Genomic DNA, 25158 nt, shown 5'->3' on the forward strand with positions numbered 1-25158 from the left:
TACTCGAACTAAATTCTGTACCCTTTTTCCACCGTGCGCAGGACCCACTGAGATATATTTTGAAGACCCTTCCAGGTGTCTAAATACTCTACTAGGGGGACCAGTCTCTCGGGACTGGCCTCGGCTGTTGCACTTTGAGCGATTTCGGTGACCTGAAGCAGTTGACTGCCAGGAATTAACCGATTTATGTTTTCTACAGACCTCCTGAGAGGAGACCGATGTGCCCCGAAACCGTCGAGGGCGACCTCCCAGCTGTCATCCACCTCTTTGAGGAGGCCGGCCTGGTATGCCTGTAATAACCCATCGTGTGCAGGCATGCACCAGCCCGACCCACCGCCATATATGCCTTCCCCACCAGGGCCGATGTAGTCCGGCAGGGCTTGGAGGGGAGCGACGGAGACACAGCGTCGGGTGAAAAATATGATGCAAGAGTTTCTTCCACCCGCGGCATCACCCCATAACCGTTCTCCTTCGAGCCCACAATAGATGAGTAAACATGAACATGGGGGCTGAATAATCGAGATAAGAACGGTTTACTCCACGATCTCGACACCTCGGTGTGGAGATCAGAGAAGAAAGGAAGGCTCTGCCGTGAAGGCTGCGACCGGGTTTGCAGGACATTTGACAGACAACACCAAATAAGACAAACAGTCACACAGAACGCTTGCTGAAGACCAGAAGCTGACGCTGTTGTGACCCGGCGTCCTTTTATAGCTTCCGCATCACCGTCACATGCGACGTCACGAGTGACGTAATGACGCAACACCAGTCGAGATTGGACTAGTTCCAGACAGGCTTCAGACGCGTCACGCTGAAGGCGTTCCCCAAAGTGTCGATTCTCGACGCAGCGCGAGTTCCCTCGAAAGGGAACACTGAAACACACAGAAACACACACTGAAACACACACTGAAACACACACAGAAACACACACTGAAACACACACTGAAACACAGAAACACACACTGAAACAGAAACACACACAGAAACACACACTGAAACACAGAAACACACACAGAAACACACACTGAAACACTGAAACACACACAGAAACACACACTGAAACACACACTGAAACACAGAAACACACACTGAAACACACACTGAAACACAGAAACACACACTGAAACACAGAAACACACACAGAAACACACACTGAAACACTGAAACACACACTGAAACACACTGAAACACAGAAACACACACTGAAACACAGAAACACACACAGAAACACACACTGAAACACAGAAACACACACTGAAACACTGAAACACACAGAAACACACACAGAAACACACACTGAAACACACACTGAAACACAGAAACACACACTGAAACACTGAAACACACACTGAAACACACAGAAACACACACAGAAACACACTGAAATGCTCATCATCATTAGTCATTACATTCACTCCAGAAACCACATGAAATCAATGAATAAAAATATATGCAAAGAACATTTCACTAAAATCTTCACTTCAAAATGTTTTTTCTTGGTGATGCGAACGATAAGGGGATTTGATCAGTCTTCAAACTTCATGTTACTTTAGGTAGGCGTTTGTTTAACGTTTTTTAAATGTTACTTGTTTCAGAACGTTCAGAAAAGATTCTAAAGTAACATTTCATTAATGTTTGAAGAATGATACAATGGAATGTTCACATAACCAAGAATATTTTTTTTAAACTGGACATTCAGAAATAATGTTTTCATACTTACAGTTTTTTTCAGTCGCTAACAAGCGTTTGTCCAACCAGTGTTCACATTTTCAAAACTCTAAACACAATTAGCACAGCATCAGTCTTTTGTGGCCATACCATTCACATATTTCTTGTATTTTTCACACAATATGCAGTCAGTGAACACATTTCCATAATGCTTAAATTTTCTTAACAGACAAGCTATACCTCCCAACAAAATTATAGAGTGTTTTTGTAGTATTTACAAATGTTAACACACAACATCCCACAACAGCAAAAACAATATTCCAAACCTTAGATACAGTATGGACTGCATTTATTTACCATTTACATGAAACTTTTACCATTTTTGTAAATTTCATGATTTTAGCAAAATGTGATTTTGATTGCTAGCAAAATGTGTTGCTTTTGAACAATGTCATGAAGAAACAAGCTTTTCGAGTCCATATGCATCTTCCTGTAATGATGCTGAAAATCCAGCTTTTCATCACAGGAATACTGTAAATTACATTTTACACATGACATACATATTTTTAAAAAGAAATCAGTTATTTCAAATTGTACTAATATTTTACAATATGAAAGTTTTTTTAAAAAAAACTCTGCTTCTGCAATGATATCAGTTCAAAAACAATATATCAGTGAGAGAGTCAAGGAGCTACAACGACAATATGTCCAGATATAGTGTACTGTATATTCAATTCAATGTCCAGTTCTATAAGCTTTGCACTTTGCAAGTAGGTAACCTACACAGTAATATGTTACAGTACAGTATAGTATACAGTGATGATATGATTTACATAAACTTTGTTTTGAGAGTTATGGAATTGGAGGCCAACCAGGCCCCTCATGAATTCATATACATAGATGAGGCAGGATTCAATCTGGCCAAAAGGCGTCGACCTGGACAAAATGTAATGTTTTTGCTGTTGTTTTTTTGTTCAGAATGCTCTTGTGTGTTTCATGGATATTTTTCTACTGTACCTCCTGTAGTAAACAGTAAAGGAATAAAAACTGATTTGCTTTTTACTGGAATGTTTATGAATGTGAACAGTACTGTACATGTGGACATACAGTTCCCAACCAAGAAATTTAGTGTAAAACGGTGGATTGCATGTTTTGCATGCAGATACCTGTAAAACTGAAACATAAAAGTCTATGCAGTTTTAGTAATGTCAACAATAGCCAGTATTTTGAAACCTGGTGTACTTTGATTGACTGCATGTACCTTGTGAAGTGAAAACAAGTGTTATTCTTTGACAGAATAATTTCATTTTGAGTCAGATTTCCAGTGTTTTGGTAAAGTTAGTGTGTGCACAGAGAAACATGTGTTCTGTTTTGAAATGAAGAGTTAGTATATATTTAACAAAATGTGTTTTTGAGAAGACAATTAACCATTTGGCCAATTGTGTTTTGTAGGTGTGAGTCTGTGTTAAGAGTTTAGAAAAATTATCTGAAGTATGGGTAAGCGCTTGTTAGCGATTGAAAAAAACTGTAATAGGAATGTTTAAAAAAATGTCATTAAAACATATTTTTGTTCACTGTAAAAAAAAAAAAAAAAAAGTTGCTGCCTTAAATTTTCAAGTACAATCAACTGGATGTTTAATTTATTTAAACTTAAATGACATTAAACTGAAATATTTTAATTAAAAAAAAATGTTCTTGAATCTTGTATAACTTTGCTTAAAATTTAATTTAATTCATCATATAAACATATAATTTTTGACAGTGTTGTGTAGGGGGGCAAGTTGTCATGTTTTACTCCAGTGAATATTTCCTACTTTGGATTTATGTTTGAAAGGTGATTTCTATATTGGCACATACATTAAAGTATTGTCTACAAAAAAGCATTTTGGATATTTGCACCGTTATTTCTCAGAACAAGAAATACTGTTCATAAAACATGCTGTGACAACATGCCCCAATGCATGCAGTCTCACATGGGGAAAGTTATTATCATCACCTGCCATTAAATGGACTATATAAGGCTTCTCAGATCAATTTAAACAGTAAATCAGTTTGACAAATAAAAATAGTTGTCATAATATAAATATGTAGATCATTTGTTTTACTTTAGACATTAACACTTTTCTCATTCCAACAATACTCAAATACTGTATAAGTTGCAGTTGACTGTCTATTAAATCATAATACAATAAACCTTGTTTTTTGTGTTTTAAATGTCCCTTATGTATGGCAATAACACAGTTAAATTATATAATGGACATGTATCGCATGCATTATTGATATGCCTTATGAAAGCCTGACGCAGTGAGCTTCAGTCCGCCTCATCAAGCACATGTTGTTGAGTGGTTGTGTGTCATTGATTCATCAGTGTGTGTGTGTGTGTGTGTGTGTGTGTGGCTTTACTGCCCCCTGCAGGACAGCAGTGCTGGTGCTTCCTCTGACGGCCTGTAGGGCTGATAATGAGCCCTTCATAGTGAGCAGGGGACTCAGGTTGAGATGAATGGGGGAAAGTTTCCCTGAATTGTCAGGGATTAAGACATGCACACAGATTTATATTCTACTATTTTAAGGTGGGTATTACATTAAAACTTATATTGTTTAAAGCATTCAAGAGGGCAGTTGTTATAGAATACCACTGAACTAATGTCACAGCACAAGCTTTATTGTTTAAATCTGTATTTCGATTAAAGTTTGTTTCAGGTGAAGAATGTTGCATTAAATGCCCAGATTAAAAAAGCATTTCTAAAATTTCATCTAAAAAATGTGAAATAAAGTTTTTTTTTTAAGCGAGGCTCAGTTTTGAGGTCCTCCACACACACACACACACACACACACACACACACACACACACACATACACACACTCTCTCTCTCTCTCTCTCTCTCACACACACACACACACACACACACACACACACACTCACACTCACACATTTTCTCAGACACACACACACACACACACACTCACACACACTCTCTCTCACACACACACACTGTCTCACACACTCACTCACTCTCTCACACACACACACACACACACACACACACACACACACACTCACACACACACACTCTCTCTCACACACACACACACACTGTCTCACACACACACACACACACACTCACACACACTCTCTCACACACACACACACACACACTGTCTCACACACTCACTCACTCTCTCTCACACACACACACACACACACACACACACACACACACACACACACACTGTCTCACACACTCACTCACACACACATCTTCTTTCAGACAAGTGGAAATTAAACATCCAAATACACGTTTAAGTGTTTCTTTTATTGCACATTATCTTTGAGTTTGAGTCAGAAATCTCCACTTTACACACACTTTTATTATCTATACTTGTACACTTGTATATATCTATATCATATCGATATTCTGTAAGTTTGTTCATACATCATTCGCCTGATTTATATAACATGATTTTACGAATAGACCAATTATGAACATGGCTTCATGTATGCAAATGAGTGCATATTTAACTAGCCTAATTTAAATATTTAAACATAGCATTTAGGAAAACATTTAATGAGCTGTGGAAGTACAGTGAGATCTATAATTTAAAGGGGTGGTATAATGCCCTTTTCACAAGATGTAAATAAGTCTCTGATGTCCCCAGTGTGTGTGTGTGTGAAGTTTTATCTCTAAATACCCCACAGATATGTTTATATAGCATGTTAAAATGGTCACTTTTTGAGGGTCACTTTTTTTGTCTGTCCCTTTAAATGCAAATGAGCTGCTGCTCCCGGCACAGTGGGCGGAGCTTCAAGTGTGTGTGTGTGTGTGTGTGTGTGTGTGTGTGTGTGTGTGTGTGTGTTATTAGCAGCTTCAATTACCTTACACACACTGAAAATTTGAACAACTTTTAGAGACTCAAGAAGTGACAACATGTAGACAACATTTCTGAATGGTTAGTTGATGAATTTATGAAGCTGATGTGGAGTTAATTATCTTCTAGTCATTGATTAGCATATTCTGTCATTATTATCTATAAATCCTGTTCACGGGGGGCGGGGTTTATGTAAATTTTAGGGTCGTGATGTCACTACCACCCGTTTGTTGTAGTCCTTAAAAAGAAATTTCTGTAAAAGAAAATATCTCCCTTTGCTTTGAACTTTGAGCATCATAACTTTGCAGATGTTGTTTATGCTCAAACAGCAACATTACACACTAACTTAATTTAGAAAAGTGAAATCATAATCAACCACCCCTTTAAATCTTTCCTCTATTGACCTGTAGTGCCTTGCTTTATTCTGTCTATCATGAGCAGATCCTCCTCCGTCTACTTGAGCTGCTCGGCGGCTCCGTCCCTCACGCCCGCGGACGCCACCGCGAAGAAGCATCCGGGCATCAGCGCGCGCGTGATCAGCGCCAGCCACGGGATCGGGTGCGCGAGCAGCACCTCGCGCTTCTGCCGGTTCACCGTCCTCTCGATCTCACGCGCCAGACTACCGGGACTCACGCCGTGGGTGTTCAGCCAGCTGTAGATATCTGAAACATATCAGAGTGTTTGTGTTGGCAAGAAATGCCAAAGCTACCAAACAGGCGTCGCACTTCACCATCTCAGAGGACCAAACGCATTTTGTTTACAGGTTTTTTTTTTCAACTGCTTACACACAAAATCCTTACTTGCGACATCTGAAACAAATCACTGTCAGTGCTGAAGATGTTATGTGTGGTTCTCACTCCTATAATTATGAAACAACACCCAGTTGCACCTACTGTCACTCTTACTTGGTTTGGCATATGCTATTATTCTCACTTTTTTATTTATTTATTTATTTATTTTATTTATTTTAGATTGAGAAGTTAGGATAATTTAATTAAAATCATGATTTGTTATCACAACTTTTCTTTAGTCAAATGAATGTGGTTCAGACAACATCATATTTAGATTTTCTGTTGATTACACCAATCTCCTTCGTTGTATTAACTCAAATGTTTAATTTAATGAACTCAAAATGTTAAGTTAACCTTACCTAACCAACAAAATGTTTTTACAGTGTGGCTTCATTCCAAAACACAGCCTTCATTTTTATTTCAGTTTTAGTTATTTTAGAACATCATTATGTTAAACTAAATGAAAATAAGACATATTTTGATAACTAGATGAAATAAAATGTCTTTTTTTATATTTCAGTTCATGTGTATTTTATTTCAAGTAGCAAGTCTTGTCTTTTCGGTAAAAATATTTAATTAAAATCCTTAAATAAGATAAATTTACTTGAGAAACAACAGTGAATAAGATTTAGACTTGTTTTCAAGAGAAAGTATCTTTAATAAAAGTGTAAGTTTGTGTAATCTTGCAGAGGTTGTTGTACTTAAATCAAGTGACAGTGATGAAGTAAAGAAGTAGAGCTGCACGATTCTGCATGAGCTGAGAATCATGATTTAAAACAGAGATCACGATTCTCCCGGACTACTAAACCACATAACATTCAATTTACTAGAGGTTCTGACAAAATGTTAATTGCTGCAGTATTTTTAAAAATATATTAATTTGATTTGATTTAATTAAATTATTTTTTAAAAATCAGTTTGAGTGAACGATTCAATGACTCACTCATAAACACTTGTTTCGTTACTGGATGAATCAGTGTTTTTGAACGAATCTCTTGCTTGAATGATTCAATGACAAATACATGTTTATCAGTAACTTGTCGCCACCTACTGGTGTAACGATGTAATTGACACAGCCTTTATAGAGGGAACACAGTGATGTCACTTTCCCGCGGGAACACACTCTGAGTGGCAGAAGAGCTGCTGAGTGACTGGATTTAATTGTGGAAACTGTGAAAACACCAGTAAAACAGACAATTATCAGTTTAAACTAAAGGTTGGACTCGATATAGTGTTCCTTACAACTTCCCAAATATCCAGAGATCCATGGATATTGACATGCAGCAGGAATCGTGCTTCCTGACATTTATATGAGTTTATCAGTGTTTCTGCCGCTCAGTGTGTGTAACCGCAGACACTCTGGCTGATGGTGACGTCACACGCATAACTTATAGACCTTATGTCGCCCCGCCCCTTATGTAGCCCCGCCCCTTTTCAGCGCTGCGCTCGTTGTCGTTTGTCTTCCGGTCTGTATTTTCACAGCGATCTTGCGTATTTATGAATGAACGGCTCGTTTTAAAATCTTCCCGGTCTACTGACATTTGTTAAGACATCCACTTCACCAGCTAATTACTCCTGGACAGAAATGCCATAGAGAAATACAGAGCGACCGCTAAAACTCTGCGAGTTCAAAGACAATATTCAAAAAATGGCGACGCCCTCGTTTCTCTGGCACATAAGGTCTATAGTGGAACATTACTTTTGAATGTTCTCTGAACGTTCTGAAACAAGTTGTAACATTTAAAAAACGTTAGACAAACTCGAACTAAAACATTTCAGACAAAAACGCTCCATGATCGATATATAAATAAAGTTCTTGTGCCGACGTTCTGAGAACTCTATTAAAGACCAGATAACTCTGAACAAACATTCTAATATCGTTACTGGAGGAACGTTATCTGGGAAGGATCCAAATCAGGATTACACTGTACAAGTGTCTGATTGAGTCTGTGCGCTCGACACTGCTGATCTGAGCTCATAAACTAACAAAATGAACCTCTAATAAACATAAAACGACAAATAATTGGGTCCAATCAATACCTATCAGAATTGAATACAATTAAACATTCTCTTGAATCGTCTGCTATCTATATTATCGCTGAGCTTGTCGCAGTGCATTCTGGGATTGCCTTTTTCCAATTTGTTATGGATTAGTTTAATGTTTTCCAGGCCGTTGATAGTTCAAAACCTGCCCAAAGGTTCTGAACATGATTTTTTTTATGCTCAAATTTTGTCATGTACCATTTTTTAGGGATAAAAAATTCTTTATTTATTTATTTTTCCAGTTTTTCATGATTTTATATATATATATATATATATATATATATATATATATAATTACTATACATATTCAGAATTTTCATTGAAGTATGCAGGAAAAAATGTGTGTGTATATATATGTATATATATATATATACATTGCATATCCATTCAGGAAAACGTGTGTGTGTGTGTGTGTGTGTATATATATATATATATATATATATATATATATATATATACAGTGAGGAAAATAAGTATTTGAACACCCTGCTATTTTGCAAGTTCTCCCACTTAGAAATCATGGAGGGGTCTGAAATGGTCATCGTAGGTGCATGTCCACTGTGAGAGACATAATCTAAAAAAAAAAATCCAGAAATCACAATGTATGATTTTTTTAACTATTTATTTGTATGATACAGCTGCAAATAAGTATTTGAACACCTGAGAAAATCAATGTTAATATTTGGTACAGTAGCCTTTGTTTGCAATTACAGAGGTCAAACGTTTCCTGTAGTTTTTCACCAGGTTTGCACACACTGAGGAGGGATTTTGGCCCACTCCTCCACACAGATCTTCTCTAGATCAGTCAGGTTTCTGGGCTGTCGCTGAGAAACACGGAGTTTGAGCTCCCTCCAAAGATTCTCTATTGGGTTTAGGTCTGGAGACTGGCTAGGCCACTCCAGAACCTTGATATGCTTCTTACAGAGCCACTCCTTGGTTATCCTGGCTGTGTGCTTCGGGTCAGTCATGTTGGAAGACCCAGCCTCGACCCATCTTCAATGCTCTAACTGAGGGAAGGAGGTTGTTCCCCAAAATCTCGCAATACATGGCCCCGGTCATCCTCTCCTTAATACAGTGCAGTCGCCCTGTCCCATGTGCAGAAAAACACCCCCAAAGCATGATGCTACCACCCCCATGCTTCACAGTAGGGATGGTGTTCTTGGGATGGTACTCATCATTCTTCTTCCTCCAAACACGTTTAGTGGAATTATGACCAAAAAGTTCTATTTTGGTCTCATCTGACCACATGACTTTCTCCCATGACTCCTCTGGATCATCCAAATGGTCATTGGCAAACTTAAGACGGGCCTTGACATGTGCTGGTTTAAGCAGGGGAACCTTCCGTGCCATGCATGATTTCAAACCATGACGTCTTAGTGTATTACCAACAGTAACCTTGGAAACGGTGGTCCCAGCTCTTTTCAGGTCATTGGCCAGCTCCTCCCGTGTAGTTCTGGGCTGATTTCTCACCTTTCTTAGGATCATTGAGACCCCACGAGGTGAGATCTTGCATGGAGCCCCAGTCCGAGGGAGATTGACAGTCATGTTTAGCTTCTTCCATTTTCTAATGATTGCTCCAACAGTGGACCTTTTTTCACCAATCTGCTTGGCAATTTCCCCGTAGCCCTTTCCAGCCTTGTGGAGGTGTACAATTTTGTCTCTAGTGTCTTTGGACAGCTCTTTGGTCTTGGCCATGTTAGTAGTTGGATTCTTACTGATTGTATGGGGTGGACAGGTGTCTTTATACAGCTAACGACCTCAAACAGGTACATCTAATTTAGGATAATAAATGGAGTGGAGGTGGACATTTTAAAGGCAGACTAACAGGTCTTTGAGGGTCAGAATTCTAGCTGATAGACAGGTGTTCAAATACTTATTTGCAGCTGTATCATACAAATAAATAGTTAAAAAATCATATATTGTGAGTTCTGGATTTTTTTTTTTTTAGATTGTCTCTCACAGTGGACATGCACCTACGATGACAATTTCAGACCCCTCCATGATTTCCAAGTGGGAGAACTTGCAAAATAGCAGGGTGTTCAAATACTTATTTTCCTCACTGCATATATATATATATATATATATATATATATATATATATATATATATATATATATATATATGTATGAAGAGTTCAGATGCAAAAGCCTCTAAGTGCCATCAGAAATTTTCTTCTAGAATGATAATTTTTATCAAGCTCGTATATTTAAGATCAGTAATTTCACTTAAATGACAATAATAGGTAATCTTCATTGCCATTTAAGTGAAATTACTGAATTTAAATATAAGAGCTTGATAAAAATGATCATTCTAGAAGAAATGTTCAGATTGCACTTAGAGGCTTTTGCATCTGAACTCTTCATATATATACACATATTTTGTCCTGCATACTTCAATGAAAATCATGAATCACTTCTAACTGCAACACTCGTAATGATCCCTTATATTCTTGTTCACTGTGTTTTTGAGGGTGTGTAACCAACAGAAGGTGCGTGACTCAAACACTGTTCACTTTCAGCAAAGGTGCGTCAGGAACCAGGTGTACCCAAGGGTGTATGCCAGCATTCTTACTTTACAAACTGAACAACTAACTTCAGGTAATTGTATGTTCCTGCTGCTGCTCGACACTGAGTCAGTGACGGATGCTTTACTCACAGGCCCAGAGGGGGTTGGTGGGCGTGGCTTTGGTGGGTGGGGCTTCGGTGGCCTCAGTGGGCGTGGCCTCAGTGGCCGTGGCGTTAATGAAGGTGTGGCTGATGGTGCTGACGGAGATCCCGAACTCCTCCACCTCCGCTCTCAGACAGTCAAAGAACGCCTGGACCGCATGCTTGGAGGCAGCGTCTTCAACACACATTTGACCATTCTTTTTATTTTTATGGAATATTGCAGTGTTTATTATAAATGATTTATCTGTGCACATCATTAATGTTCTTGGTAATCTTGAATCAGAATAACAGTGACTTCTCTGATGACGAGGGCGGGGCAACCTGTCACTCACATGAGATCCACCAATAGCAAACCACAACCTGCAATCAATTCCCCACAGACACAATCAAGCCCCGCCCACATTTGTTCTTGTTCCAGAAGCGTTTCACTCGGATACACAAGTTTTGAATGTGTTTTAATCCAGCTTTTAATATTGTTTATATGTCTATGTGGTGTTTTTAATATGAATTTACACATGGTTTGTCTTAAAGCACAAGTCGACACCATTGCTGAGTATTTTCTGCTTAAAACTGCAGTGAACCAAAGACAGTCTCAAAAACACGCTTTGAAATCGCTGGTGTTTCTGACGTCACAAACTACCTTGTAACCAATCAGATCAACGTGTGATCGTCAACCAGTGGATCTCTGAGCTGAGTGAGTGAGTGGAGGCGGGGCTCATTTGCATATTCATAGAACCGCGCATTCTAAATGAGGCAAGGGTGTCGAGTTACAGTCAAGATATTTTAAGACATCAAGAATGTTTTTTCAAGGAAAAAACTTTTAAATATGTAATTTCGGTGATCAAAGATGAGTTTTAAGGGATAAAATTATTGCCTACAGGGGGACTTTAAGGAAAGACTCTACATGTGCTTCATGTAAAGGGTGTTTCTGTGCAGTGACTCTTACAGCAGGTTCGGAATGGAAGAGCCAGTTTCCCTTGGATGCTGTTGACCAACACAAACTGACCCGTCCGTCTAGTGATCATCAATGGCAGGACGCCTGCAACAAAAACAAGCAGCTCTTTTTATCATCCTTTCCACCAGTAAACGCTGGCCACGTTCCTCGCTCTACACTGTAAACAAAAATACAGTTAAATTTACGGTAAAAAATATGGCAGCTGTGGTTGCCAGAAATTTACCGTAAAAATACGGTAGCAACATTTTAGGTTTTACAAACGTAACTTAAATTTAATCTGATATAATGTTAATTTACCGACCTGTTGAAGTACTTATATCTGTTTTGTACCATTGTAATACACTGACAACCACCAATCACAGTGGAGATGAGAGTCACATGATCAATCAAAGCTCATCACAAGCAGCTTTTTCACAAGAAAGTTAATATTAAAATATACAGAAGCTGCACAGTGTCATTCACACACACTAAACACCATCATGGCAACACACATGATATTTTAAAAATGACGTTCTTATTTCACTTCCAAAAACTGTAAATTTAACTGTATTTTACTGTAAAATTACATTACATGTATATGGTTAGATCTATCACAGTTATTCACCATAAACTTTCTGTTAACCAATTAACACCGTAGCATTTCTACAGTCTTTTACCGTTAAAATCACGATCATGTTTTACCGTTTACCTTTGGCCAGTGTGATGGGCCCGAAGTAGTTGACGTCCATGACGGTCTTGTCCATCTCTAGGGAGAGATCCTGCACGGGTGCTTTGACCTTCATGCTGCTGTTGCAGATCAGCACGTCCACACACCCGTAACACTCGCAGATCTCCGCGATCGAGTCCGAGAGGCTCTCCGTATCGCTGAAGTCCAGCAGAACCAGCTTCGGTGTGAAAGTCTGGGAAACAGGGAGGATAGATAGAGAAGGAAACCAGATTATCTTTGAATTATCTTTAGGGTCAGTAATATAAGAAATAAAACTTCCAATAACAAATTACATTTTAAAATATATCAAAATAGAAAACGGTTCACAATATTTCACAATATTGCTGTTTTGTACTATATTTTTGATCAAATAAGAGACTTCAGAAGCAGCTTCTTTCAAAAACATTAAAAAATATTACCAACCCCAAACTTTTGTACAGTGATATATGTATATATATATATATATACTGAATATACTTGAATTACTTTTAAAATATATTTTATTTATTATATATATTTAATTAATCGTATGTTAATTAAATATATTAAGTTTACAACATACGGTGTATATATATATATATAGAGAGAGAGAGAGTTCAACAAACAACAAACTTAGTTCACAGAAGAATAAGAAAGAGAATATATATATATATATATATATATATATATATATATATATATATATATATATATATATAATAAACTTAAAAAATGAAAATACTTATTTTTGTAAATATTTATATATCTTTACTGGAGCAAAATTATTTTCTGCTGTTCTTTGATCATATAAGCAGTGAGTGCTTTTAATGAATAATGTCTTTATACACTGCAGTCATAATTTAATCGGTTTTACTCTTTAATAGCATTTGAAAGTGTAACCATTGCTTGTGGTAGTATGATTCTGGCAAAAAAATAAATGTTCAACGTGTTGTTTGTGATGCAGTGAAGAGGAACAGCGTTTCAAGAGACTCGTGAACGTTCAGCTGTCAGGAAATCCTGCCATTGTTCATGACAGAGGAAGAAACGCTGACTGAGACACACGGTTTGAACTAGAAAAACCCTGAAAGTGAAGAGACTGCGTGATCAAAGTGAGAATGTGAAGCTATTTATGTGCTTCGAGTCTGATGTTTAAGGGTTAATTCACCCAAAAATGATTTACTCACCCTCAAGTCATCCTAGGTGTATATGACATTCTTTTTTCAGACGAATACAATCAGAGTTATATTAGAAAATGTCCTGGCTCTTCCAAGCTTTATAATGGCAGTGAATGGCCGTTTCTGTTTTGAAGTCCATAAAAGTGCATCTGTCCATCATAAAGTGCATCTGTCCATCATAAAGTGCATCTGTCCATCATAAAAGTGCATCTGACCATCATAAAAGAGCTATCCATCATAAAAGTGCATCTGTCCATCATAAAAGTGCATCTGTCCATCATAAAAGTGCATCTGTCCATCATAAAAGTGCATCATAAAAGTGCATCTGTCCATCATAAAAGTGCATCTGTCCATCATAAAAGTGCATCTGTCCATCATAAAAGTGCATCTATCCATCATAAAAGTGCATCTGTCCATCATAAAAGTGCATCTATCCATCATAAAAGTGCATCTGTCCATCATAAAAGTGCATCTGTCCATCATAAAAGTGCATCTGTCCATCATAAAGTGCATCTATCCATCATAAATGTGCATCTGTCCATCATAAAAGTGCATCTGTCCATCATAAAAGTGCATCTGTCCATCATAAAAGTGCATCTATCCATCATAAAAGTGCATCTGTCCATCATAAAAGTGCATCTATCCATCATAAAAGTGCATCTATCCATCATAAAGTGCATCTGTCCATCATAAAAGTGCATCTATCCATCATAAAAGTGCATCTGTCCATCATAAAAGTGCATCTGTCCATCATAAAAGTGCATCTATCCATCATAAAAGTGCATCTGTCCATCATAAAAGTGCATCTGTCCATCATAAAAGTGCATCTATCCATCATAAAGTGCATCTGTCCATCATAAAAGTGCATCTATCATCATAAAAGTGCATCTATCCATCATAAAGTGCATCTGTACATCATAAAAGTGCATCTGTCCATCATAAAAGTGCATCTATCCATCATAAAAGTGCATCTGTCCATCATAAAAGTGCATCTATCCATCATAAAAGTGCATCTGTCCATCATAAAAGTGCATCTATCCATCATAAAGTGCATCTATCCATCATAAAAGTGCATCTGTCCATCATAAAAGTGCATCTGTCCATCATAAAAGTGCATCTGTCATCATAAAAGTGCATAGCATCATAAAGTGCATCTGTCCATCATAAAAGTACATCTATCCATCATAAAAGTGCATCTGTCCATCATAAAGTGCATCTGTCCATCATAAAAGTGCATCTGTCCATCATAAAAGTGCATCTGTCCATCATAAAAGTGCATCTTTCCATCATAAAGTGCATCTGTCCATCATAAAGTGCATATTTCCATCATAAAGTGCATCTGTCCATCATAAAGTGCATCTGTCCATCATAAAAGTGCATCTATCCATCATAAAAGTGCATCTATCCATCATAAAAGTGCATCTGTCCATCATAAAAGTGCATCTTTCCATCATAAAGTGCATCTGTCCATCATAAAAGTGCATCTATCCATCATAAAAGTGCATCTGTCCATCATAAAGTGCATCTGTCCATCATAAAAGTGCATCTGTCCATCATCAAAGTGCATCTGTCCATCATAAAAGTGCATCTTTCCATCATAAAGTGCATCTGTCCATCATAAAGTGCATCTGTCCATCATAAAAGTGCATCTGTCATCATAAAAGTGCATAGCATCATAAAGTGCATCTGTCCATCATAAAAGTGCATCTATCATCATAAAAGTGCATCTATCCATCATAAAGTGCATCTGTACATCATAAAAGTGCATCTGTCCATCATAAAAGTGCATCTATCCATCATAAAAGTGCATCTATCCATCATAAAAGTGCATCTGTCCATCATAAAAGTGCATCTATCCATCATAAAGTGCATCTATCCATCATAAAAGTGCATCTGTCCATCATATCCATCATAAAAGTGCATCTGTCCATCATAAAAGTGCATCTGTCCATCATAAAAGTGCATCTGTCATCATAAAAGTGCATAGCATCATAAAGTGCATCTGTCCATCATAAAAGTACATCTATCCATCATAAAAGTGCATCTGTCCATCATAAAGTGCATCTGTCCATCATAAAAGTGCATCTGTCCATCATAAAAGTGCATCTGTCCATCATAAAAGTGCATCTTTCCATCATAAAGTGCATCTGTCCATCATAAAGTGCATATTTCCATCATAAAGTGCATCTGTCCATCATAAAGTGCATCTGTCCATCATAAAAGTGCATCTATCCATCATAAAAGTGCATCTGTCCATCATAAAAGTGCATCTTTCCATCATAAAGTGCATCTGTCCATCATAAAAGTGCATCTTTCCATCATAAAGTGCATCTATCCATCATAAAAGTGCATCTATCCATCATGAAAGTGCATCTGTCCATCATAAAGTGCATCTATCCATCATAAAAGTGCATCTATCCATCATAAAAGTGCATCTGTCCATCATAAAGTGCATCTGTCCATCATAAAGTGCATCTGTCCATCATAAAAGTGCATCTGTCCATCATAAAAGTGCATCTGTCCATCATAAAAGTGCATCTATCCATCATAAAAGTGCATCTGTCCATCATAAAAGTGCATCTATCCATCATAAAAGTGCATCTGTCCATCATAAAGTGCATCTGTCCATCATAAAGTGCATCTGTCCATCATAAAGTGCATCTGTCCATCATAAAGTGCATCTGTCCATCATAAAGTGCATCTATCCATCATAAAGTGCATCTGTCCATCATAAAGTGCTCCACAGGCTTCGGCAGGTTAATAAAGGCCTTCTGAAGTGAAGCCATGCGTTTGTGTAAGAAAAATATCCATATTTAAAACTTTATTGACTAAAATAACTAGCTTCCGGCGAAGCGAACATACGAATTCCACTTCAGTCTAAGCGCAACTTGGAAGAGCCAGGACATTTTTTAATATAACTCTGATTGTGTTCATCTGACAGAAGAATGTCATATACACCTAGGATGAGGGCGAGTAAATCATGGGCTAATTTTCATTTTTGGGTGAACTGTCCCTTTAAGACTGAGTTCCGTGCTGTACTTCATACTCACTTTACTGGGGTCTGATCCACTGCTCAGCGAGTCGTACAGAGACTCGAGCTTGTCCCAGCTGGGCCCGCACAGAACCAGCCTCGCCCCGCCGGCGTGGAACAGTCTGGCACACTCTGAACAACAGCAGACCAACAGACAATCAGAGGAGAAAACATGGAGAACACAGAGCACACACTCCAACAACCTGGAACCACGGGCTCCTCAGACAGCATCATAGTGTCGGCCCACATGTGGACTCCACGCGTACCGGACCTGGGCCGGATCTTGGCCGACACTATGGTGCTGTCTGGGTCTAATTACTTTAGATTTCAGATCCATGCATGCCTTACTTTTGTTTTCTTTTGTACGTAATATGATCACGGTCTGTCTGCCTGTTCATGTTATTATCCTGATTGTATATTTGTAACTGTCAGTATTATGTAAAGTGTGCTTGGGTTCTTGAAAAGTGCTATATAAATGTATAATTATTTATTTATTTAAAGTCCCACTGAAGTGTCTTGGATCGCGCAGCTTTGTTTGATGCGTTGACGTAATTTCCACTGTAACAGGAAGCGAAGGCGGGACATATTGAATGGCTCCTCCCCCTTTTCAAACAGCCAATAGCGTTTAGTTTCCCTCACATACTGACAGCACCATGGAAGTGAATCCGATACGTTGAATAGTAGAGATGTGAATAAATTCTAGCCATTTCATTCTTAACCAACGTACAGTTCATAAACGGTCGCTTTGGTCAGGTGGTGTAGCATAGGGGGCGGAGCTTTAGATTCTAGAGAGCATTTGATTGGACAGAAGATGTAATGAGAAGCTGTGGTGATCCATTCCAGCGGAAGTGAGAGACTGTAAGTTTTGAATGCTTAGATCTCCTAAATGCGAATTTTGTCATTGTCATTTATGCTAATAACTTTTGAACCATAAGGGCTAGAAACTAAATTTCCATCATGAAAATGTTTCCACCATTTTGAATCTTCAGATAAACTTTTTTTTTTTTTTAAATAAAGCTGGCTCAGATCATCTTCAGACCATGCTGGCACAAAGTTGTTAAAAGATTTTTAATAACCCAACCGTTATCGAATAACAAGCCAACGAATTTGACAATAAGCTCGCCAAATTGGATTCGAGGTTCTATCTCTGCAACGCTTTAGCGTATTGAGACGAATGTTGGTACATGTCATCATAAGCATGACCTGAGGCTACATGCATCGTTTCGGCACAGCGCCACCTACTGGTCAGGAGAAATTAAAAAATGACTATTTTCTAACTCTACTACTTTTAAAGTACTATTACTTTTTCTAACTCCCAGACTATTTTCACCCAGATCATCTTCAGACCATGCTGGCAACAATTTATTAAAATCTTTTTGATTGACTAAATCGTTCACGAATAACTCCAAATCTGAGGCTGTAACTCTGCAACGCTTTGTCATATTGACACCAAACTTTGTGCATCAATGTTTGCTCACGCTGACCATACAACATCAACTGGGAGACAATACATGAGCAATATATTGGTTACAGTACTTAATAAATGCTTTAGAAGTGTTTTTAACTGTTAGTTTGTGGTAACTAATGTAGTTAACTGATGTTAACAAATGGAAACCTTTAAAAGTAGATGCTAAAGATACAGAAAGAATGGAGGATGAGCAGAAACATGATAAAGATGTTATCTGCTCGTTTCTTGTGTGTGTGTGTGTGTGTGTGTGTGTGTGTGTGTGTGTGTGTTTGTGTGTGTGTGTGTGTGTGTGTGTGTGTGGACTCTTATCAGTCCAGTGCTTTGTGTGGTCTGCTCTCTCTGATAATCTGAAACCGCTCTCTTTCAGGTCTTTGCTCTCTGTCCTGTACAGCTGCATAAACTTAAAGCCCCTGTTTCTAAAGAAGTTTGACCAACTAGCCTGACCGATCAACCTTTTTATGTAACTTACTTTAAAAAGAAATAAATGCACACTATCACACTGTATAGAACATTGTGAACACAAGCTTACTCTAAATAACATGCTTTGATCACAAGACTTGAACACTTTATAATAACTTCCATAATAACTTCCATAAAAACATTAACAAAAAATATCAAATTGTTACAAATGCCACTTTATGACCAAAAACGACAAAAAATGTAGCATTAAAAAAGCATGTTCAGTTATGAGACCTGATAAACAATAGTGTTTGCTGTCACTGATGGTGACGTTATGAAATTTGTGAAACACAACATTTTCTGTGAGTAACTAAAGGCTTTGAATATTGTGCACAAGTCATACACGCTACTTTTCATTGCTTTTTTAGTGGTTATTTGCCATTTTTAAAGACTGACACTCCATACTCACTGCATGTTTTTATTGCACAGAAAATATATCTCCAAAAGATATTATAAAACATTCTGTATATAACTCTTATATAGTCCACCGTCAAAGGAGATGTGACAATCTCAGTCACCATTCACTATTGTTGTGTTCATAAGATGCACTGAAAGGGAATGGTGACTGAAGCCGACCTCTGCGTTCTGTGTTTATTGTACATCATAAAATACTTATAAAACTTACTAATTGAAATTATTACAAGGTGTAACCATACTATTACCATCTCTTAATTTTTTTAAATAAAGGTTATTTATTGGCCCTATATGTTTCCTTAAAGAACCATCCAAGGAGAATTTCCACAAAAGGTTAAATTATTAAAATGTCCATAACCCTCCGGTGCTCTTTGGTCATTTGTGAAAAATTGTGAATATATATATATATATGGGTTTTTTTTTTTTTTTACTTCATCATAATGGTACAAAACTTGGTAAAGGTTTTAAACACACACAAAACAATTCATGGACATTGTGTATAAAAGGTTAAATGGACGGTGAAAAAAATGGTCACTTGTATTGTTCTCTGTCAAAATATCAGCATATTGGAAACTAATGGAGACGAATTTCCTCTAGTGGAAGCATTTGGTATCTCATTGAAAGATCATTTTTTGAGAAAGTCAAGTCTCCATCATTTATACAGTGCTTTAACAATATAGATGTTTCACAGCAGCTTTACAGTGATAACAGGAGATTACAGTAACAGAGAGTGTTTAGGCTTTACAGCAGATCTAGAATAAAGTTACTGTCCAGATAAAGTTAGTTTTGATTGATTCACTTCCATTGTAAAGATCATTAGTTATTAACTTTGGGGCCGCTAACACGACATTTTAACAGAAAACAGAAACTTTTAATGCGTTCTGGCCGTTCATTCGCACGACAGTGTTTGAGCTCGAGAACGCACGCTTTGAACAGAGACTGTCAGGATTCAGATACATAAAATAAAATAAAATAAGTTATATAAATGAATAACTGGAACTTGTAAACAAGGAAATAAAACAAGACTGCAGCCTTGAAGACAAGCTAAAGAGCAAATAAATAAAAGATTAGTTCACAAAAACAAAAACAAGAGGTGAACCAAAGCTTGGAAGAACTAGAGCAAAATAAAGACTATTTGACTAGAATAAAAATCAGGAAAAAAGAAAAGACTGAAAAAAGCAACAAAAGAAAATAAATACAAAGCTATAACTGACTGACAAGCTGAGCAATAACACACACACACACACACACACACACACACACACACACACACACACACACACACACACACACACACACACACACACACCACATGAGGATCAGGTGAAAACAATCAAACAAATGAGGGCTAGACAAGGACTAAACAAGGGGACGTAACGGGAAACAAGGAGGCGAACAAGCAAACACAAAGCCTGTGCTGACACACAACACAAACACAGAGACATGTGCTGACACACAACACACAACACAGAGACATGTGCTGACACACAACACACAACACAGAGACATGTGCTGACACACAACACACAACACAGAGACATGTGCTGACACACAACACACAACACAGAGACATGTGCTGACACACAACACACAACACAGAGACATGTGCTGACACACAACACAAACACAGAGACATGTGCTGACACACAACACACAACACAACACAAACACAGAGACATGTGCTGACACACAACACAAACACAGAGACATGTGCTGACACACAACACAAACACAGAGACATGTGCTGACACACAACACAAACACAGAGACATGTGCTGACACACAACACACAACACAGAGACATGTGCTGACACACAACACAAACACAGAGACATGTGCTGACACACAACACACAACACAACACAAACACAGAGACATGTGCTGACACACAACACAAACACAGAGACATGTGCTGACACACAACACAAACACAGAGACATGTGCTGACACACAACACACAACACAGAGACATGTGCTGACACACAACACAAACACAGAGACATGTGCTGACACACAACACACAACACAACACAAACACAGAGACATGTGCTGACACACAACACAAACACAGAGACATGTGCTGACACACAACACAAACACAGAGACATGTGCTGACACACAACACAAACACAGAGACATGTGCTGACACACAACACAAACACAGAGACATGTGCTGACACACAACACAAACACAGAGACATGTGCTGACACACAACACAAACACAGAGACATGTGCTGACACACAACACAAACACAGAGACATGTGCTGACACACAACACACAACACAGAGACATGTGCTGACACACAACACAAACACAGAGACATGTGCTGACACACAACACAAACACAGAGACATGTGCTGACACACAACACAAACACAGAGACATGTGCTGACACACAACACAAACACAGAGACATGTGCTGACACACAACACAAACACAGAGACATGTGCTGACACACAACACAGAGACATGTGCTGACACACAACACAACACAACACAGAGACATGTGCTGACACACAACACAAACACAGAGACATGTGCTGACACACAACACACAACACAACACAACACAGAGACGTGCTGACACACAACACACAACACAAACACAGAGACATGTGCTGACACACAACACACAACACAACACAACACAACACAGAGACATGTGCTGACACACAACACAACACAACACAACACAGAGACATGTGCTGACACACAACACAACACAACACAACACAGAGACATGTGCTGACACACAACACACAACACAACACAACACAGAGACATGTGCTGACACACAACACAACACAACACAGAGACATGTGCTGACACACAACACACAACACAACACAACACAGAGACATGTGCTGACACACAACACACAACACAACACAACACAGAGACATGTGCTGACACACAACACAACACAACACAACACAAACACAGAGACATGTGCTGACACACAACACACAACACAACACAACACAACACAGAGACATGTGCTGACACACAACACACAACACAACACAACACAGAGACATGTGCTGACACACAACACAACACAACACAACACAGAGACATGTGCTGACACACAACACAACACAACACAGAGACATGTGCTGACACACAACACACAACACAACACAACACAGAGACATGTGCTGACACACAACACACAACACAACACAACACAGAGACATGTGCTGACACACAACACAACACAACACAACACAAACACAGAGACATGTGCTGACACACAACACACAACACACAACACAAACACAGAACCATGTGCTGACACACAACACACAACACAACACAACACAGAGACATGTGCTGACACACAACACACAACACACAACACAACACCCTGACAGATGCAGTTTCAACCTCAAATTTGGAACAACTTGTTTCGATTTGTTGCTTTGATTGTCTCACAGTTTTAGAGTAAAACATGTTTTGGAATATATATATGTATATTTCATATGAAAAATTGATATTTTTGTGCATTTTACATCACAATGAACATAAAATTCTATAACTTTTTAAGTTCACTTTTTAAAACCTTTCCACTTCAGCAATAATCTGCCGAGTCTCTTCTTTACAAAGAGATCAAACTTCAGTCTGTGATCCAAAGCATTCGAGATTCAAGACCGTTTAAAACTGGAAATTAAATTTTCAGGTCAATGCTGAAAAAGTGAATAAAATGGATTATAGCTACGGCATAAATATACTTTAGTACAGTAAAATCCCCTAAAAATAACAAACATTAAATAAGAGACATTATCAAACTAAAATACAGTAAATTAATTGAATTGAAATCAGTCATTTTTGAAAACACCCTTTTTGGACCCTTTACTTTCAGGAGTAGTGAATCAGAACCATCAAAAGTCCAGTTTGTACTGGCTTTGTTTAATTTTGCAGTGAGTAAGTGATTAATAGAGCACATTACCACTCCCCATCCCGGACACAGCGTCTGTGATCACCACCACTTTGTTCCGCACCGTGGACTTGGACATGAAGCGCAGGACCTCGTTGTAAACGTAGTAAACCCCTGCGAACAGCACGATCAGCAGCGGCAGGACCATCACAGACGGGACACCCATCTCCTGCAGGACGACACACACTCCTCAACGCATGCACAGCTTTACCAACTTTAGAATATATGTGGAATATAAAAGGCTTCCATGTTTGATTTGCACAATTGACAACTGTATATTATTTATTTATTTGTACTCCAGATCATCTTAATGTATATTTCTCTGAATTTTATGCTTTGGTATATCATGATTATGATTATTTATGATGACACACTAAGACAAAAGGTCATAAAAGTCATGACTTTTATCATAATCATGACATAAAAATTATAACTTAGACAATTATGGCGTATAAAAGTCTAAATTATGAGATAAAAAACTAAGGTAGTTAATAATGTTAACTAATGAACCTTATTGTAAAGTGTTCCCACTAAAGTTGATGGCTTTTCGTTTCTGTCTCATGTGCATTAATATATTAACAACACAATTCTGAATGTTGACCAAGTGCCAAACATGAAATGCTTTTGTTTTCAATCACAAAAAACTGAACAGCAGTTCTGTATATATGTGTGTACAGTAACGTGTCAGTATTTCCAGTCTGAGGACATGCGCTATAAATATCACACTGACACACAGAAGAAGCTCATATTTGGACATGCATGAAGAGAATAGATGTTCCTCATCGCTGCATGCCGTGATTTAAACAACAAGTTGCATTTTACCAGAACATTTCCCAGTGGAACACAAGCAGAGTCACAGACTGAAATGCTGAGATATATAGAGTGTCAAGCGCAGGAAGCCTCGCAGGCCACCGTAATCTGGGTTATTTTCAGTGTACTTACAGTGTGCGTGAAGAGTTAAGCCAGTGTTCTGTGGAAATGTGTGTTGTTTTCCGTTTAAACAGACTCAAGCCTGTCGTCCTCCGTTCATTCAGCCGGGAACCTCGTCCGCAGGATCACGGCTCTTTTAATAGCTCGTGTGTGTGTGTGTGTGTGTGTGTGTGTGTGTGTGTGTGAGAACACTGGAGGCATGTGGAGAGGCATGCAGTCCATCACACACACCACTAACTTCATGTAGAAACACATTATTTCAAGCGGTCCTTCAGTAGAAACATTTACTTACTAGGGTTATGGTTACGAGTTTGGTTTAGGGTTAGTTGTGTTACATTTTTTTAATTGATAATGCATATGTAAAATATTGTTAAATGCATATGTATGTATGTATATATATGTACGTATTCCATATATATCTTGAATGGAACTCAAGAAAGATCACACCATTTTTAAAAGAAATTAATGTTCAGTTTAATGAGTTTTTGTGGTTGTGAAAATGCATGCATCAAATACTTTATAATAAGAAATATTTCATCAAATATTATATTGTATTGAAATGACTGATGTGAATGTGTAATCTGCAAAGATGAAGCTTTGCGAAAATGTTTTGTCTCTATAGGCCTTTATAGAAAATAAAGGTTTTAATTTTTATTTGCATAATTGCACATTATTTTTTCTTTTTTACTTAACTTTAACTTTAACTTTACTTATCTTAATGTATATTCCTTTGAATTTAACACTTTGGTAAATCATGTTTATGACACACTAAGACATAGTTATGGGACAAAAAGTTGAAATTAGCTACAGGTATGACTTAAAAAGTCATAATCATGACAGAAATGCATGGTAAGTCAAATTTATTAGATAAAAAGTAGAAATTATGATTTAAATAGTATAAAAATTATATAATGCAAAATCAATATTATGAGACAAAAATTCGATATTAGCTACAGGTATGACTTAAAAAATCAATCATGACATATAAATGTCGAAATTATGACAAAAAGTAGAAATTATGACTAAAGAGTCATAAAAAAAATAGTGAGACAAAAAGTCTAAATT

At 37.8% G+C, this 25158-nt stretch overlaps 1 protein-coding gene across 1 annotated transcript; it reads right to left on the reverse strand.

Moving 5' to 3' along the window:
• Nucleotides 1-4962: 4962 nt before the first annotated feature.
• dhrs7cb (dehydrogenase/reductase (SDR family) member 7Cb) lies at nt 4963-24338 on the reverse strand. Its single transcript, XM_079851048.1, has 7 exons — nt 24106-24338; nt 23176-23332; nt 16901-17013; nt 12679-12889; nt 11982-12074; nt 11025-11210; nt 4963-6197 (listed from the first exon to the last, which is right to left on the reverse strand). The coding sequence occupies exons 2-7, from the start codon at nt 23327-23329 to the stop codon at nt 5989-5991; spliced, it is 966 nt and encodes a 321-aa protein (XP_079707174.1). The 5' UTR covers nt 23330-23332; nt 24106-24338; the 3' UTR covers nt 4963-5988.
• Between the last annotated feature and the right edge of the window lie 820 nt (nt 24339-25158).

The sequence above is a fragment of the Squalius cephalus genome (assembly GCF_949319135.1).
Source record: "Squalius cephalus genome assembly, chromosome: 19".
In the NCBI taxonomy this organism is placed as follows: Eukaryota; Metazoa; Chordata; class Actinopteri; order Cypriniformes; family Leuciscidae; genus Squalius; species Squalius cephalus.

Excerpts from the sequence above, each read along its gene's own strand:
- dhrs7cb (XM_079851048.1), bottom strand. The coding sequence starts at position 23,329 with ATGGGTGTCCCGTCTGTGATGGTCCTGCCGCTGCTGATCGTGCTGTTC. Across the intron at positions 11,211-11,981 it reads TCTTCCATTCCGAACCTGCT|ACGCTGCCTCCAAGCATGCG; the intron begins GTAAGAGTCACT and ends TGTGTGTTGAAG. Across the intron at positions 6,198-11,024 it reads CACCAACCCCCTCTGGGCCT|ATATCTACAGCTGGCTGAAC; the intron begins GTGAGTAAAGCA and ends GATATGTTTCAG.